Genomic DNA, 18,797 nt, shown 5'->3' on the forward strand with positions numbered 1-18,797 from the left:
CTCCCCAGTGCATCTACTGCCTCGAACCCCCCCTTGCCTCCGTAGAGGGTCTCCACCTCCAATGTGCTCTCTCCTGGGCGATGAAGACCCACCCCACCCACCGATCTCTCCTTTTGCTCTCTTTTGTCTATATTATGATGGATCCTCAGTGGTTCTTACCCAGGGGCACAACAGGGACTTATTGGACCCCAAGTGTGGGTTGTGCCGTCGCTGAGATGCGCTGGCCTGGGTGAGATGGCAGTTCGTTTACCTGTTTCAGGCGCCCCTGCCATTGAGGGGAAGGCGGTGGGACAGCGGGGCTGGGCTGGCGGGTATATGGTGGAAGGTGTGTGCACTACCTCCAGGCTTGGACCCTGAGAACCCCCCGCCCCCGTGAGAGTCCTAGGTTCTCCCCTCTGTCAGAGCAGGGCAGCTCTGAAGCCCAGTGTTGAGGACGGCAGAGGCCCCAAATGACGATGGAGAAGCGACCCTCCCATCTCTTGCCTGTGCCAGGACTTTAGATGAGTGTGAAATCCACTTCCCTGGTGCTAAGTCCCTGGGATTTGGCGGGGGGGGGGGGGTTGTCTGTAAGTGCAGCTGGCATCGCCTTGACCAGCACTCGAGGCAAGGAAAGCACTCTGCGCTGGGGCCCCCCCGGGCCAGGGGCGGCGCTCTGAATGTGGACCGGAACGTGGCGGGCAGACGGGCTGGGAAGCACTGATGACTTCGGCCTGCCCTCCCTCCACCCTCAGCAGGTGGCTGAGGTCTGTGGACCTCAAGCCTTCTGCGGGATGACCACCCCCTTGATAGATGGTTCTGGAATGGCCCTGTACCTCACTTCCAGAGTCTACAGAGCTGTCTCTGGTACTCAAAAGGACTTCTGGCCTCTGCTGCATCCCAGATACGCCCACTCCCGAAGAAGCTGGAGGTCAGGGTTCAACTCTCGGGCAGGGGCTGGGCTGCAGTCTTCAGCCACACTCCTCTGGTTCCAATTTACTAGGTCTTTCCCTCTTCCCTGATTGGCCCAGCTCCCAACCCCACCTCCCATCCACTACCCCTATTAAGCCAGCCCTTTTTTCCCTCAGGTCCACGGGGGCCCAATTGATAATTTCATTAAGAATAAAAGAAATCATCCCAGAATCTGACCAAAGCCCCCAGCATGTGTCTTTGTTGGGAATCTTGTCTCCTTTTCAGCAACGGGCACCAGGGCACAGGCGAAGTGTGGCTAATCGCCGTCTCTGTCCCGGCAGGGAGAGCAGCCTTCTGGAGATAGCACCCGCCTCCAGCACCCCTGCACGCCCCTCTGGCTGATCGCGCCCATCAGATGCGTATCTCTGGCAAACAGACGCCAGAGAATTTGCTTCCAGGGACCTTTCCTCTCAGCTATGAATATTAATCTGCTGTAATTGCGGAGATAAAATCTCCAGTGTTCTCTCCTGTGTTTGGCTGGAGTGCTGGTGGGGGTGGGAAGGTGGTGGGTGTGACCACGAGGGCGGGCACGTGTGTGTAAGCCAGGATCATTCTGTCCTGGTGCCAGAGGCTACTGGGAACGAAAAGGGGGTGAGGACAGAGGGCAGGAGTGAGAAAAGGGGGTGGCAAGGTGTTAGGCAAGGGGTGATGGGAGTGAGGCTTTCATCCGCCATGGCAAACACGATAGAGGGGTGCCTACGAGCCCTCCCCGCAGCCACGGCACACGCCATCGAACCGTCACGGCACTGCCCTTGCCACGGAGTCTGGATGGGGCCCCAGTATCCTTCTCAACACCGTCTTCCAGGCAGCCTCTGCCAACGGACTGGCCTGCAGGATGCCATCACTGATACACCTGGAGCTGTGTGAGAACCTCAGAGAAGGGAGGACTCATTCACCCGTCTCTGCACCCGTGTGGCAAAGCATCCCCTTGCTGAGACGCAGCCCAGCATCTGTGTCAATGGTAACCCCTGATCTGCTGGCCTCACTGGCCCCTAGGCCTGAGGAAGCATGAGCCCCCTCGCAGCATGAGTCAGGCCGTCCCTGTGTTAACCCCGGGGTCAACTCCAAAGTTTCACCTGCCCCGTATCCACACCCTTTGGCGTGTGCCTTCATGGGTCTCCCCACTCAAGACGCAGAGTTAATCCCCCCTCTTCTTGAGGTTGACTTTTACCACGTGACCCTCTTCTACCATCAGGATGTTAGCAGAGGCTTGGTAAGTAGGTCTCTGCTCCCGCTTCCTCCCTGGTCCTCTGTCATTGCCAGAAGAAGCCGGGGCTAGCCGACTGGGGGATGGTACATACGGAGCAGAGTGGCCTGGTTATTTTAATTCATCAAGAGCCAGGCGACCCCAGGCAAGTGAGAGAGTCCAGCCAAGGTCCCCATCGGCAGATTCACATGACAAGTGAACGCTTACTGTTTTGGGTCCCTGGGACCTTTTGTTACGCAGCAGTATTATATCTGTAGCTAATGGATCTAACCTAGGAGAGTGGTTCTCAATTGTGGCTGCACGGCAGAGTCACTGGGGAGTTTTAAGAGACCCCCAGTGGCCAGAGTGTGCCCCCATTTCAGCGAAATGAGAATGTGTAGGGGGGTAGGATCTAAAGATCAAACATACTTTTAAAAAGTTTTTTTAAATTAAAAAAAATTTGATGTTTATTTATTTTTGAGAGAGAGAGAGGGAGAGTGAGCACGAGTGGGGGAGGGGCAGAGAGAGAGGGAGACACAGAGTCGGAAGCAGGCTCCAGGCTCTGAGCTGTCAGCACAGAGCCTGACTCGCGGCTTGAACTCAGGAGCTGTGAGATCATGACCTGAGCCGAAGTCAGACGCTTCACTGACTCAGCCACCCAGGCTCCTCACGATCCAACGTATTTTAAATCGTCCAAGCCCATTTCAACAGGTATAGCCACGTTGAGAACCACCCTACCAGGACCGATTCTCTACAAGCACAATCACTATCCTTCTTCTCTCCTGGTCTCCGTCCCTGCTGTCACCTAATTTCCACATAAGACAGAATTAAGGACCTTGATTCTGGAGTCGGCAAGCCGGGAAACAGCTGTGTGAGATGTGGCTGGGTCGTTACACTTTTGGGGGGACTTTACTGTCCGTAAAACGGGGACAAAGCCAGCCACCTCATACGGCTGTTGTGATGGTCGTTCATGCGGCGGATGTCTTTTGAGCACGCACTCTGGGGATCAGACGGGGACGGAGATAGGGTGTCTCCCGCTTGGAGGTGCGCCCCGATGCTAGAGGACAGGGCCACGCGGGCAGTGTGGTTATGAGCCCAGGTGCGAGGACACAGCAGGCACCCGATAAATGACAGCCGCTGTTACTGCCAGGATGTTCCCATGTTATTCTCGTTACGCTTCGCTCCCTTGGCTTTATGTTCCCCAAAGGCAAGGACCGTCCGTCTGGGCTCCCGAGACCAGGAGGGGCTCCACCCATCATTGACCTGTGGCCCGAGGAGACCGGGACAAAGGTGGTCTTTCTTCGCTGGGTGTAGGGGACAGCTGGAGTCCAAAAGGGGAAAGAAAGCCTGGGCTGGCTCCAGACCCTGAGGAGGGATCGGGAGGGCCGGGAGTGTCCCCGGAGGAAATGCTTTGGCCCTCGCCCTCTGTGGAGGTGCTGGCTCCACGGCTCTGCCCACAGGCCCACAACCCACGCCTCGGGCCACACAGAGGGGTCCTTGTTCGTGCTGAAAGGGCCATGTGTGTCCCTCCCTGCCGGGCCTCCCCTCCTCCCTGCAGCTAAAACACACACAGCCGCACCCACACCCCACATGGGAAACACCCCGGAGGCCACCCTGCCAGGGACGTGCCCGCGCCCTCCCACGGATGGGGAGGGTGCCTGTCGGGGGTTTAAGGGCTTTGGGAGGCAGGAGGGATCTCCAGCTGAGAGGGAGGCCAACCCCTGGGAAGGCGACTGAGCCGTCGTGCCCCCAAGGCTCCACACGAGTGCTCCCAGAGAGCCCCTCCTCATAAGCCGCCCTTCTCTCGTCATCATCCGGGAGGTCCCCAAGCCCTTCTCCCAGGGTGAGCCCCCTGCATCCCCCTCCCCGGAGCAGGGCCTCACATGCGGCTGCTGGGCGGGATCTTGCGGCCGTCCCGGAACCAGGTCACCTGTGGCCGCGGGAAGCTGGCGATGCGTGGGGCGCGGATGACGGCGGCTTCTCCGTGGGAGACACTCTGGTACTTCTCGCCTTCCTCAAAGCTCCCCATGTCTGCGGGACGAAAGAGCACGTGTGAGGGTCCGCTTGTCTGGCTCCCAGGCCGGGAGCGGTGGCAGCAGGTGTCGGCGGGGAAGGAGCCCCCTCCCCCCCACCCCCGCCCCGTGCTCAGACCACCCCCATGACCCCGTCACCCCACCCTCTAACCCCATCATTATGACACGCCCTGCTTTGTGCTTTGGGGGTTTATATCCACATATCCACGAATCGACCGATGCATCCAGCCACCACGAGAGGTTGGTCATTATTTCACAGATTTTGCAGAGGAGGAAACCGCCCAAAACAGGCTCAGAGAGGTTCCTTAACTTGTCTGAGGGCACGCGGCTAGGAAGGGGCAGAGCCAGGATTTGAACTCAGACCTCAGAGACCGGAGTCAGGCAGAGCTGCCCCGGGGTTCCAGGGTGGGCTGAAGGGCGCATCCTGGGGCTGGTTGCCTACGCTCTTGGGGGAGGGAAGGTTGGGGATGCTGGAGAGGGTGGGGTCTTGGATGCTCATAATCGAGTATGGAGATGATTTCCCTCCTCTGCCTCGGGTGGGAAGTGTACAAAGCCGCATGGATGTGCGAATGGAAACACCATATTGCTCTTTTAAAAACATGCCTACCCCGCTGGCAGACACGGAGGGGAACACTTATCCCAGCTCCGATATGTCAGCCAGGAGGGGAAGGGAACATGCAGGCAGGAGACTTCTGGTCGCCCACCTGCCTGCTGAAGTCGGGGTGGGGTTTGATTCTAGCAGCCGAGGGTTACAGTGGGGTACGGGAAGCGGTGTTTGTGCGGAAAGTCATGACATTTGAACATTGACGGACATCCTCGCTACTCAAAGTGTGGCCTGTGGGCCAGCAGCATGGGCACCACCCGCGTGGTGTTAGAAATGCAGGGTCTCGGGTCCCACCCCAGACCCACTGAATCAGAGCCTGAATCGTAACCAGACTCCCGGTGAAGTGTGTCCATATTCAAGTGTGAGAAGCATCACTGTCCTCAACTTGGCCACGTGCCAGTTAGAATCACCTAGAGTTTAGAAAAAAAAAAGTGCTGATGCCAGTTCAAGAACTTGCTCGGTGTGAGCTGGCCATCGGAACTCCCATGTGCAATCAGGCTTAGGTCACCGAAAACTTACCCTGCATGTCCCCACTGCCCACTGTCCCCTCCCTGACCAAGGGGGCCACATCCCATGCCACCTGGTCTCGTGCGGCTTTGACTGTTATTTCTCAAGCCCTCGAATACCCCTGCCTCTTCTCCCTCTCCTTCAACTGGGAGTCTGGCAGCCTGGCTAAACCTCAGAAAGCCCTGAGGGGCTTCGAATGTTCCCCGAGGTCAGAACCTTTGGGGGTGGTGGGACGTGGATATTTCTAAATATTTTGTTAGATGTTTTATTTTATATTTGAGAGAGAGAGAGAGAGAACGAGCAGGAGAGGGACAGAGAGATGGAAACAGAATTTGAAGCAGGCTCCAGGCTCCAAGATGTCAGCACAGAGCCCAATGCGGGGCTCGAACCCATGAGCAGTGAGATCATGACCTGAGCCGAAGTCAGATGTTCAACCGACTGAGCCACCCAGGCGCCCCTGGATGTGGATATTTCTAAAGCTGTTCCCGTAGCTCCAACGTGAGCCAAGGTTGAGAACTACCAGTCTGGGCTCAAGCCAGCCGCTCTTACACTTTGGTGGGTCTCAGCACCCCCTGGGAACTCGGGCAGCCCACCGATCTCTTCCCCTCCTCCGCTCCTCCCCGGGGCACGGAGAGGCCCTGCTTCAATGCACCTGTATCTCCGAGTTCTTGGTTCGCTCTCCTGAGGACACCGCTGTACCTCACAGTTTGAGAACCACAGGCCTGTGCTCTCCTTTCCCAAAGTCCTGGGTTCGGTTCTCTTCTCGGCCACACTGCCCCCCTGGAGGCCTCGCCGAAGCTCATGGCTTTGCCCACAGCCTCACTGCAAAGACTCTCACATCTGCTCTGGCTCTTCCCCGAGCCCCAGCACCCAACACTCGATTTCCCACCGAAAATGTTGGCACATCTTACCTTCCTGTTATCTCAGTTCTGTGAATAGCATCCCACCTGCACCTGCCCAGACCACCTGGGTTTTCAGATCCCTGGAGGCTTTCACGGTGCTTCATTTCACTTCCCTGTCCCCACAGAGTCCTACGACTCTTCCTCAGGAATGTCCATCCAAGTGTTTTCCCCAATTCCCGCAGGCCCACCACCAAGCCCACCCCACGTTACTCCAGCTGTGCTGAGCCCCCCACCCCACGTGCTCCCCGGAGGCTCCCCACACCCAACCATGTCCCACACTCTTCCTATTTGCTTTTTCTGGCCATATCACTGACTTGCTCAGAACCTTCGGCATCTCCTCATGACCCCCCAGGAAAGTCTAAATTCCCTCGCTCGGTTTCGAGGTCCCTCCTAATCTGACCCCAACCAACCTTTCCATGGTAACCACGTCACTGCCGTCCTGCCACACTGGATTATTTACACCCTGCTTCTCATCTCAGGCCTGTCCTTGTGCGGGGCCCCTGCCTAGAAAGCCACCAGAACAAGCCGTGATTCACCAAGGCGCCATGATTCAACAGGATCTCAGAGAGATCCAGCCAATTAAGTATCTCGGCAAATAGAAGGTGCTGTCGGCATCCTTGTTCTAAATTTGGCAGGCGGTAAATGCACTGGTAATGGCTTTGGGGGTCACTGAGATTTGAGTTCAAATTCTACTTCTGTTATTTATTAGGCATGACTTTGGGCAAAATTTTGACCTCGCTGAGCTTTAATTTCCTCTTTTGAAAAATGGAGCTGTGAAGAGTACCTTCCTCATAGGTTATAGTCAGGATTACATGAGATACCACATGTATGTGTCAGGATGGATCTTTCTTCTTATTTTTTAAAGTGTATTTATTTTGAGAGCGAGCGAGCATGTGTGTGTCATCAGGGGAGGGGAAGAGAGAGAGGGAGAGAGAGAATCCCAAGCAGGCTCTGTGCTGTCAGCACGAGCCCAATGTGGGGCTCGATCTCATGAACCGTGAGATCATGACCTGAGCCAAAATCAAGAGTCAAAAGCTTAAGTGACTGAGTCACCCAGGCAACCCTTGGGTGTATCCTTCCAAAGATGGCGGCATCAATATTTATCTCCCATTCAACATACTCTTCTCACGAATGTGCTGGAAATAATGATGTACGACGTCCAAGGCCAGGTCATCAAAAGGATGCAGCTTCCATCTAGATCTCCCTCTCTGTCCGGACACTCCTACTTGGGATTCAGCCGCCATGTTGTAAGAAAGCTCAATCTGGCCCACTTGGACATGAGAAGGGCCCATGGATGGAGGAAATGGAGCCCCCAGATGATAGTCAGCACCAACAGTGGCCAGACAAGGTCCCAGCCTTTAAATAAGTCTCCCAGCGGAGACCTCACTCATACAGAGCAGAGACAAGCCACCCCCACCATGTCCATCTGGATCCAAGGCTCACGCACTCGGTGAGTATACTAGACGATTGCCGGACACCGTTATGATTGAGGGCAATTCGTTACACAGCCATAGCAACTGGGAGAGTATATTAAAGTGCTAAAAATTATACCTCATATTTACAGTATTAAAATATTAGAATCGTCCACATTTTTTCACAGTTCGGTTTAAATATCTACCTCTTCAACAAAGATTACCCTAAGCCACCTAACACAACTAAAGAGCAAAGACCGCTGAATGCTGGCCCTGTGTCAGTGTCCTTCCTAAGTGGACTTCACCTTCGCGTCATCCTCATGCTGCCACGGTCAGCTCGACTCTAATAAATACACATTTTAAGTTGTTTATTAATTTCCATTACTTGGCTCTGTCTATAAAAAAATTGCATCAATAAATCACATCGATTTCCGTTCTCACCATAATTTTATCTATTTAAAAAACTTTGCACGGAACTCCGAAGATATATTTGAACAATTTCAAGCAATTTCATGGTAATAGTGTTTCTTTCTCCTCTCTTCAGTTTTATTAGCTCCATTTCGTCAGTGAGGAAATTAAAGCTCATGGAGACAGAGTGGCTTATCCCACGTCAAGCAGTCAGGGCAGGGCCGGGCCAGCATTCAAACCTGGCCCCCCTTCTGCATTTCCACTCTGCTTCTTCCATGACTCGTCCCCTCCATTAACATGCTTCGTGCACATTCTTTCTCTCTCCCTGCTATACCGTGGGCTTCACGAGGCAGCGGTGTTCATAAGCAAGTCCCTACGAGGTACCTGTGCTCTGCACACTGTATGTTCTCTCTAAACTCACCTAATGCCATCATGCAATGGCTCTGGCTGAGCCCCTACTGTGGGATGGATGAATGGATGGAGGGAGGGAGGAAGAGGCGGACGGATGGAGGGAGGAGGGGACGGATGGAGAAAGGGAGGAACGGTCGGATGGACGGAAGGAGGGCGGGAGGGTGGATGGCCGGACACGCGCATTCAGGCGTGCGTGAATGCACTGCGAGAGGGATGGAAGGAAGGGCACAGCTGGTTTGGGTCCAAATTCTGCAGCTGATGCTCTTCTCCACGTTTCCATCCCACAAGCTCCCTGCCTCCCGTGGCTCTCAGGCCCCCAGCACCCTCCCACTCTCTCCACTCCACAGGCTTCCAGCTCTGCTCACCGGCCCCAGGGCACAGCCTACGCATACGAAACAGCAGCAGCAAAGGGCCAAGGGGGCATCCACTCAGCCGCCCCGTGCCACAGAAAGGCTAGAAGGAAGGAGGCCCCGTGCTGGCAGAGCCTGGGGACCCAGGAACCCCTGGGAAAGAGCATGCACACCAAGGCAGAAACAGATAAGGGTTTTCGGCACTTCCCCTCCGAGGTAACACCCCATGTTAAGTCCGTGGCGCTGATCCACCTTTCCCAACAAATTCCCCTGCGAGCAAAGAAGTGTAAGCCTGGGGCACAGCTGGAGGTGGCCTAAAAACTCCTGATGTCTTTGTTACCGCTTAAAAAGTCTTGTGAAGTATGCACTCCACTCCAGAATAAAGTCATTGCTTTTTCTTATTTCTAAAACACTTTTTTTAAAATCACGAAATATGTCACACGTACAGAAGAGCGATTATGATTATATGGATGCTTTATTTTTATTTTTTTTTTTAATTTTTAATGTTTATTTTTGAGAGAGAGACAGCGCGTGAGCAGGAGAGCGCAGAGAGAGAGAGAGAGAGAGAGACAGAATCCGAAGCAGGCTCCAGGTTCTGAGCTGTCCGCACAGAGCCCGATGCAGGGCTCGAACTCACAGACCGCGAGATCATGACCTGAGCCAAAGTTGGACGCTCAACCGACTCAGCCACCCAGGCGCCCCAATTATATGGATACTTTAAAGAAGAACAGAACAAACACTCACATACCCCCCAACCCAGCTTAGGGAACAGAACACTAACAAACCTCGCCACACCCCCACGGTGTCCCCCCCCAGTCACGCCCCCTCCCTCTCCAGAGGTAACTGCACCCCGAATGTTGTGTTAACCCTGCATTGCCTTCCCCCCAAGCATCACCAGACGGAGATGATTTCCTGAACAACGTTCGGTTAGGGTAGTTTGGTTTCAGTCCCTTTATACCTGGGATTATTTTTATAGGTCGTCTACTGTGATGTGTGTGTGTGCGTGTGTGTGTGTGTGTGTGTGCATTTTTTTTTTTTTTTTTGGAGCTCCGTCTAGGCGCTAGCACTCAGCTGAGTCATCGCCACGGCCGCACGGACGTCCATGTGTGGAGGGAGCACAGTGCAGCTGCTGGCTGACTCTGTTTTCAGTGCTTTGCTGCCCGGCTACAAACAGCGTTACATGGATCTTCTGGCACGCGGGGCTCAGAGCATCTCTAGAGCGTGTGCCTCCAAGTGGGACCGCTGGGCTGTAGGGCGCGCGCGCACGAATTTTACGAGATGATGCCACACTGCTTGCCAATCTGCACCAATTTCCCGCCTCCCACCCCCGCCGGCCCGGATGGGAGTTTCTGGCCACTCTTGGTCTCGCTGGCCACCTTGGTGTGGCCGATCGGGTGGACACGAGATGGTATCTCATTGTGGTTTTGTCTGTTTATTATGAAAACAACGCTCCTCCCTCCAACCAGGCCGCATCGTACCTCTTCCCCCCAACCACGCATGCTTCCGTGGCACCGCGAGTAACATCACAAGTGCCACTCACATCTTGGAGGCCGCCATCTGTCCCTGATGCCCCACCTCCTCGGCTACATCGCCTTCCACCCTCTCCTTCCCTCACTCTGCTTCAGCTACCCTGGCCTCAGACACCCAAACCTACCCCAGGGCCTTTGCACTTGCTGCTCCCTGGCCTGCAAACACCTTAACCCTCTGTGTGACTCCCCTCCTTGCTTCCTTTGAGACTCTGCTCAATGCCACCTCCCCAGATGGCCGCTCTCAGCCACTAAAGCAAACAAGTCCCCTGCCCCAGCGTCCATCACTCTTCCTTGACTTCACTTTTCCCTAGAACACTTTAGTTTTCTTCATGGGCTTTCTACATCCTCTATTCTATCGTATATTCACCTTTTGACTTTTATGGCGCCCTACTACTTTCCTGAGGGCAGGAACATGTGTCCCAGTTTTGTCCCCTACGTCCTCACTGCCTAGAATAGAGCTCAGCATGCACTGGGCGTAAAGCAATAATTGTCGCACGAGCGAATTAAACGGTCAGCAAGACGGGTGCTGTAGTTATCTCGAACTGTAGCACGGCCCCTAAATACTCCATATTCAGTGGTCAAACTCACGTTAAGAATTAGGAAAAACAGGCCCACTGGTGTCATTTGGGGCTCGATCAACCCCAAGAACAGGCTTGATTCCCTCATGTCCCGTCTTACACAGGTGGCTGCAGGCCTGGCTTCCAGACGGGCTAAGGCCCTTCGCCCTGTGGCCTGGGGGTGGGCTTGTTGCTGGGGCTGGGGCTTCCGACCAGGGACGAGGGCCAGGGGAGGAGCCAGGGATGTGGCCCAGGTGAGGAGAACACAGAGGTGGCCTCAGGACGTGGATGTGGACGGCCAGGAAGGCTTCTTGACCCAGGAAGGCTCTCCTATCCCCCTCAGCCATTCAGCCAGCTTGCCGCAAGCCAGAAATTTATGGCAACTTAAAAAAAAAACAACAAAGAAGAGACTAATGGGGGTGGTGGTGGTGGGGGGTGCCGGCAGAAAGGGAGCTGGGGAGGGGGTGGATGTTTTATTGACTTCCTCTTAATTGCTGTAATTAAAAACACGTAAAGAATCTTTTGGTAACGACTTGGCCATTATCCTTAGTTGTTAGCACAGCTGCCTTATTCATTTCTCGTTAGAACCCGGTTCACAGTCCCTCTTTGGGAAGGGGGTGGGTGGGGGCCAGAGGGGGGTCCTGTTGGACCCAGCCCTGGAAGGAGCCTCCAAAGGCAGCATCACCCGACGGGTCAACGCCCTCCGCCCTGGGAGGCAGAAACCTTCGCAAGGGGAGACAGAGGCATCTAGAAAAGCAGCCATTCCCCACCCATCCTTAGATGGACTGGGTAGGCCAGGTGGAAGATGTAAGGAGGCACCGCTCTCAGCACCCTGCAGGTGCACAGTGAGTACCGGGGAGGGAGCACCGCCTTGAATTGTGCGGCCTCCATACCTCACTTGCCTTGCCCTGGCCCCAGCTCGGGGAGCAGATGCGGTGGCTAGGAGTATGCCTGTGGAGGTGGCCAGAGTGAGAAAAGTCTGCAAATGCTTATTCCCGGACACCCTCCCTGGTTGGCCGTATGGACAGGAGAAAGGCTTCTCGACCCCGTGGGCGGGGCGCTGTGTGACAGCCGGACAAGATAGGCACTAATATTAGCTTCCATTTTCACACCCAGGAAAGAGGAAGCAAAGGCACAGAGAAGTGAGGTAACTTGCCCAAGGTCACACAGCCAGGGAGAAGTGAGCCTGGATTTGAACTGGGGGTTCGTGGCTCTACCCTACAGTGTGGCGGTAGGCGAGGCAAGGAAAGGTGGGAGGTAGAAAGGCTGGCTGCGGGCCCCTGGGCTGTCTCCTACCTCCTCTGAGCCTCAGTTGCCTCATCTCGAGATGGGGCTCGTAACACGCCTTCCTGCCCCCCTGCCTCTCAGACTTGTCCTGGGAACCCACGGAGGAAAGACGCATGCACAGCCACACCGGAGGAGGGATCCTTGCGGAGGCCCTGCTGTACCTCCCTTAGCATCTCCTTCGGGACATGAGCTTGACCCCGTGTCTGTGATTGTTCTAAGGGGTCTTGGGGCACGTGCTCACCTTTCCAGGGGGACAGAGGCCACACGTCCTCCTCTATCTGCCCCTGTGCGCCCCCCTGTGCACCTACACCAGGTGCCCAGAGCCCTAAGCCACTCAGGGCGGAGGCTGGGGCTGGAAGCCACACCTGCTGATCCCCGTCCCCACGGCATGGCCGTGTTTTAGGCACAGAAGAACCCGGGATTTACTTACAAGCATTTTCACGCTGGCCGCTGCTGACAGCCAAGAGCGTGTGACCCCCACCCCGTGTGAGACGGCGTCCATCCTGGGTGGACACAGCACCTATTTGCGGGGCTGTCTGGACACGGGACATGACACTCCAGGGCATCCATGTGATTCCATTTGAACCTTGAGCTTAGCAGGTGATCCCCACCTTCCCACCCCCACCCCATTTTGATTTTTCTCCTGACCTCAGGTGGCAGTGTGGTGAGGGGAGTGTTTCAGAATCAGGCAGCTGTGGGTTCAAGTCCTTCTCTGGTACTTCCTCACCGTGTGACGCAGGCGGTCACCTCATGCCACCCCTGCCCCCGCCAGCCTTGCTTTTCTCATCCGTGCAGTGGGGGTGGGGGCGCTACCCTGCAGGCTGTGGGATAAGGACGGAGAGAAAAGGGGGCGCGGCCCAGCACGGCAACAGGCGGGACAGAGCGAGGTTGTGGGTGGGGCTGGTTTCGCCAGGTCTCACCTTCCCCCGCACCCGGGTCCTGGAAGGTGTCTTGAGGAGGGGACAGGTTGGACAGCAGATTCTTCAACTTCCAGAACTAAAGAGCAAGAGTGAGACCCCTCTCCCCGGCCCCAGCTCCCCAAGAGACAAGCGTGTCCAGCAAGGGAGGGGACGAGAGGTGGGTTTCCCTTCTCCGTCCCGCCGTGGCCACCACGGTTGGGTGAAGCCTTCCTTAACTTGTGAGGAGGGGTGGTTTTCTCAGCTGCCACGTGGAGCTCCCAGGGCTCACCTGACCCCCCTGGCTTTAGGTCCCAGAGGGCTGCAGACAGTGGTTTCTACTTTACGACGCTATGAAACAGAGCGGTTGGGCGCAGTTTGAGGGGCGGGCTCTCAGGGCTGGCCCCGGGAGCCGCAGCTGGTGGCCAGGAAGAGGGTGGACCCAGGCCTCCCCACTCCGTCCGGTGCTTCAGCCCCTTCCAGGTACCCCTTGCTCTCTGCCAGGGACCGCCTGTAGCCACCCAGGCACAGCCAGGGAGCAGCGCTGTGTAGCCTGGGGGGGCAACTGTGGGGGCTCCTGAAGCCCAGGGTGACACTTGGCTTTGAGAGGACAGGGATCCCCCCGTGGGGGGCAGTGGAGGGGCGGAGGCTGGGCTGACTGGAGGGTGCAGGTGCCAGCTCACTGCTCTGCCTCTGGCCGGAACAGTGTATGCCATAAACACACACACACACACACACACACACACACACACACACACACATGGATACATGCATGTGCACACGCTTGCACACACGTTCTCGCCCACACACGGCGGCGGGGCGGGGGGCAAAGAAGCAGACCAGTGCAGACACACACATGTGCACCCTCATGCATGAGCCCACACTCAGGCACATGCATTTGCACGCACACGGGCCCACACGTGCACGCGCATCTGTCTGGAGGCTGGCTCACGGCCCTGCCCCTGTCCTGCGGGATCCAAGCACTGGCTAAATCAAGCTCCCCGGGAGCCCGCCAGCCGCTGACAGTGCCCTGATCCATCATTTTAATTCAGGGCTTTTCCACTCCTCTGAGTGAGCTGAGTTGCCTTTAGTGCTGATTTATGGAGACAATCCGTCCTCCACTTTTGATTACGGTTGTTTTCCATAATTATTATCAACACTCTTTGCCTCGCTTGAGGTTTTCCTTTTAGATTTCTCTCCCCTACTTCTGTTCAAGTAGCCAGCTCTCTCCTGTGCTAATTCAGAGGCGAGCCCCTGTAGGCTCTGGATGAGAAGGTGGCCTTTTTTTTTTTTTTTTTTTTTTTTTTTTTAAATTTCAAGGCCGACTAAAGCTTTCCATATTCCCATGTCCCACTGTGCAACCTTGGACCTCTGCCCCTGGAAGAACCCAGAAAGAAAACAGCCCATAATGAGGCTCATTTCTGGCATACAGCAGCTATTTTAGGATGGATGGGCAGGACTGGGAAGGTGACACCGAGTCTCAGGGGGAGGGTGTTGGTTGGTGCTTCCGGGGCCCTGGTCCCTGAGATGCCCTTGGGGTCTTTTGAAGCTGCCTTCTCTCCTACCATTTGAAAAAGTCCTTCCAGTGACTGGGGGCGGGGTGGGGGGGCTTGGAGGGACCGACCACTTTGTCGTCTGCTCACCTGGCTCCTCCAGGAACCCTGACTTGTCATCTGCCCTCTCCCTCTTAGAGTCATGGTGCCACCATAAGGCATCTCCCTGAGGATCATGGGACCCGCTTGCTGTGACTGCTCCAGGGCTGAGCGAATTGGAGGAGGGAAAGATTAAGGTCATGGTGGGGGGGCGCCAGGAAGTCTGCCAAAAAGACTGTAAGTAGTCGGAGAGGGGGTCCATCATGAAGACCCCCCCGTGTGAGGCCCAGCCAAGCCCAGAGGAGGCCCATGAACCAGGTGGTAGGGCCCGTTTTAAAAAAGCAGCAGCTGGTCCCACGTAAACGGAGTTGAACTCAGAGCCGGCAGACGTGTGCTGCTGAGCGGTGTGGACTCGCCAGCTCCCGCCAGCTCCGTCAACTGTAGAGTGAGGGCTCACGGATACGCAGGAAGGGCCGCCACGAGGACCCAGTGAGCGTGGGAGGCTGCGGCCGGGATCTGGCTCTGCCCAGAGCGTGGTGGCGGGTGAGGACCCTGCAGGCCCTTTCCCGCTTCGAGCCCCACCCTGCCCCAAGTCGCCCGCTGTACTTACAGGCCACCTGGACCTCGGTTTGCCGCTGCAGCAGGGCGCCCATCCGGTTACGCACGATGCAGCGGTAGAAGCCCGCGTGGGTGCGGTCCAGGCTGGTGATCATGTACCTGGGGGGAGATGGGACAGCCAATGAGCAAGTCAGGCAGGTGCAGGGATGTGCCCGTCAGATGGGATCGCAGGGCAAAGTCGCCAGGTCAGCGTCTTCCTGAATGAAGAGTACCAGGGGGAGCTCTGGATCCTCTGGCCAGGTCTTGGGAGTCAGAAAGGGCCTCGTCAACAGCAAAGTCCCTCCCGAAGGCAACCAGACTTTTGCTCAGGTGCCTAGGAAGGAGCCTGCATTTTCCCAAGGACAGGAGGTGCTACGCCTATGTCCTTGACCCTGGCTGTGACCAGGCCTCCCACCGGGAGACGTCAGGGATGCGGGAGGTTGCCGTCCTCCCTTGCCTGTGACTCGTGTGACTGAGAAAGGTGGGGGCATTCTCTTTTGGCCAGGCCCAGGACTGTACTAAATATTAGTGGAAATGGATGGGGTGACAGAGGCAGGGAAGTTTACACGCTTCCCCAGATGCTTTGCATCGTTCCATTCTTAAAGTTAGCCCCACTGCAGCTTTGTGGAGGGAAAAGGCAGAGCCTTCTGAGCAGGACAGACTGGATTTCTGTATGAGTGGGCCCTGAGGCCAGGATGCATGAACCTGAAGAGCCGCTCTGGGAGCACATGACTGGTTCAAAGAGCAGCAGGGTCTGGTGTTGGGGGAGAGGTGGCTGGAGAACAGGTACGTGCCGATCTGGCTGAGAGGCGGGGCGGATGCAAGGCCAGGTCGGGACAGGAACATCTGGCAGGCAAGACATGGGCAGGTGGTGCTCTCTGGGGTGGGTGGGGCTAGCTGTCCTGACACCCCCTCTGTGATGACCTTTCCTGTCTCTGGGCAACAAATGGCCCAGTGGGAACCTCAGAGGATCAAGGGGCTTGTGCCTAGAACATCTCCATCCTTGCGTGTGCTAGGGCTTACCCAGACTTGGTGGACAAGCTCATTGTCCCTTGTCCTTGGGATATGCCAATGCTGGCACGGACCAGTAACACTTAAAAAAATGGGGCTTGATCTAAAACTGTCAAGTTTTTACTTTGTCAAGTAAGATCATTAAAACCAACCAACCAAAAAGCAAACAGACAAACAATCAACCAACCAGAAACCCAAAAAAAGCAAGCAAGAAAAAAAAAAAGGTAATATTAAAAAGTGCCAGGTTGGGGGAGAAAAATAAATAGAACTGGTCAGCATTTTCTCTAAAAGGGACATTTTGAGGTCATCGAGAAGAAACGTAATCTCAGCATAAAAGCAATTTTAACAAATTTTAAACTTAAATCTTATGCAAAGCCCGCTAGCTTCACACTCCTTGTCGTATGTGAACAGAGGCACCCAGCTGTGGGTCTGCATTCGAGTGTCGTTCACTTAATCCTAAGGAGGGGGTACTTTTACCGGCACCCCCATTTTACAGGTGGGGAAACTGAGGTTCAGAAGTGTTTCATCACTGACAGGCAGTCTCACAGGTGCTAAGAGGCAGGGCCAGGGTCCCACAGAGCCTGCCCGGCTCTAAGCTCAGCTGTAAGCCAGTTCAACACGGACACCATATTCCAAGGGGCCCCCCTTCCATCCGGGGACTGCACGAGCCCCAGACTCACGGATGGGTAGGTGCCGAGCTCGCTCTGGCTCTGGCTGTGGCTCTGCAGCATGATTCAGAACCTTCTGGCTGTCCAAGCCTCTTATCTCTGCCACCGGCTGCAGTTCTTATCTGTCCCTCGCTACTGTGCACGGAGTGATGATGGGGAGATATCAGGCGCCCAGGCTCTGGCAAATTCCCCGTTCTCCTTCCACCCCGTCCTCAAGCCCATCACACTCTTGCTCGCCTCTGCTGCGGGGAGGGGAGACAGCTTTGGGCAAACTGTTTGGGTCTCGAAAACGATGGGGTGACCTGAGAAGAAAGATGGAAGGCGAGATTGGCTGGAAAAGCTCTCTATCTTTGAAAATGGAATCAGATATTATTTAAAAGGCTCCAGGGAGAGGAAAATGAACAGAAATGGCCAGCAAGCTAACAAAAAGATGCTCAACCTCTGTCACAATGAAAGTCCAATCAAAACAAGACAACATTCACATATCAGACGGCCAGAGACTCTCATGCTTGATCACGTGCAAGGTTGTCAAGAGTGGGGGGCGGGGAGGTGTACCCTCAGATTGGCCGGTGCAAGTGCAGAGTGGCCCAGCCTTTATGGCAAAATCTATCAAAACGAGAACAGGCAAAGCACCGAGAGCTGGCCCTTTAGATATACTGCAAAAATGTGGCAAAAAACAGGTATGAGGATGTTCACCGTGGCATTGCTTATAATGGCAGAGATAACCACGCAATCAGAAGCACCCTAAATGTCCACCAACAATGAATGGATCAGTTAACGAGTTAACGATGCTGCGGCTGGGGAATAAGCGAGAACACCTGTAGGAGACAGAATGGTGTCCGACTCGCACAGAGCGTGGAAAGGACGTCGAAGCTGCAGAGAGGGAGACGTTTATGGAACTAACAACACGAGGAAGGAAGAAGTCAATCAGTGTCACGGCTGACTGCTAGGGACAAGGGAGGTATCGGATGGTTGCCACTCTTGGTAAAGCTGTTGTTCACGGACACAGGCTACCAAACCCTCAGTTTAATGTTTAGGATCAGGCAAATTGGCCCAATAAAAATAATTTTAGTTTGTGGACCAAAAAAAAAAAAAAAAGAAGAGAATAGTGTAAATGGTACAATACCATGTGGGTAAATGAAATTTGTATATTCATATATACAAATGTATATTTGGATACATGGGACATATATTTGGATACATGGGATCACGAGTACATAAATTGTATATATGTGCATATACATCGTACATGGACATAAGCTTCGGAGACGGATATGTGTTCTCTCCCTTTTGAGAGCAGTGCTGGGGAGGGGGAGAGAGGGAAACTTCTACTTCCCCATTTTATGTCTTTCGACGCCACCGGAATTTTCTTTATCGTACGCATATATGGCTTTTATCTTAAAAATAAAATGTAAAAACGCACTTGGAGCATATAATTTAAGGATACATTATAAAAGAGACACCAGGGACTCATTGGATGTGGGTTTGTTTGCTGATGTCAGTGATGCGTAGTGAAATTTAAACTTTAATGGAAGTGGATTTCTGCAGAAGGCTCTGTGTCCATTTGCGTCCGCCGGGAGCCCCCAGGGCCCAGGGAAGGTCGACTGGCGGCAGGCCTGCCCCTCCCCCGAGGCCAGAAGAGGAGCACTGGCCCTCGACCTCCCTCTTGGTCCCTCTGTAGTTGAGGCCACGCTCCCTGGCCCCTGCGGAGTGGGGTTCATTGTGCGTCCTCTCCATCCTCCGGCTTCCTTCTCCTCCCGCCCGGGGGACCTATTTCTGGCTGGTTGGCAACATTATTTAAAGTAACAGTTCCGCCCACTGCCTTTCCTACCAGGGAAACCCGCTCCACTCCACCCCAGTTCCAGCTCCCGGTCCCCCTGCCTCCCAGGCTCCCAGGCG

At 55.0% G+C, this 18,797-nt stretch overlaps 1 protein-coding gene across 3 annotated transcripts in view; it reads right to left on the reverse strand.

The window, feature by feature from the left end:
* SDK2 (sidekick cell adhesion molecule 2) overlaps positions 1-18,797 on the reverse strand; it is a 263,893-nt gene that overhangs the window by 95,145 nt on the left and 149,951 nt on the right. For 2 of the 3 annotated variants that reach the window (XM_042965582.1, XM_042965580.1), the window contains exons 3-4: positions 15,233-15,339; positions 4,018-4,165 (exon numbers count right to left, since the gene is read on the reverse strand). In XM_042965582.1, coding sequence (XP_042821516.1) covers positions 4,018-4,165; positions 15,233-15,339 — 255 coding nt within the window. Of the gene's footprint in view, positions 1-4,017; positions 4,166-15,232; positions 15,340-15,924; positions 16,030-18,797 lie in introns of those variants that run through there. The other variant, XM_042965583.1, reaches the window with a different exon arrangement.

Source organism: Panthera tigris, chromosome E1, assembly GCF_018350195.1.
Source record: "Panthera tigris isolate Pti1 chromosome E1, P.tigris_Pti1_mat1.1, whole genome shotgun sequence".
NCBI lineage: Eukaryota > Metazoa > Chordata > Mammalia > Carnivora > Felidae > Panthera > Panthera tigris.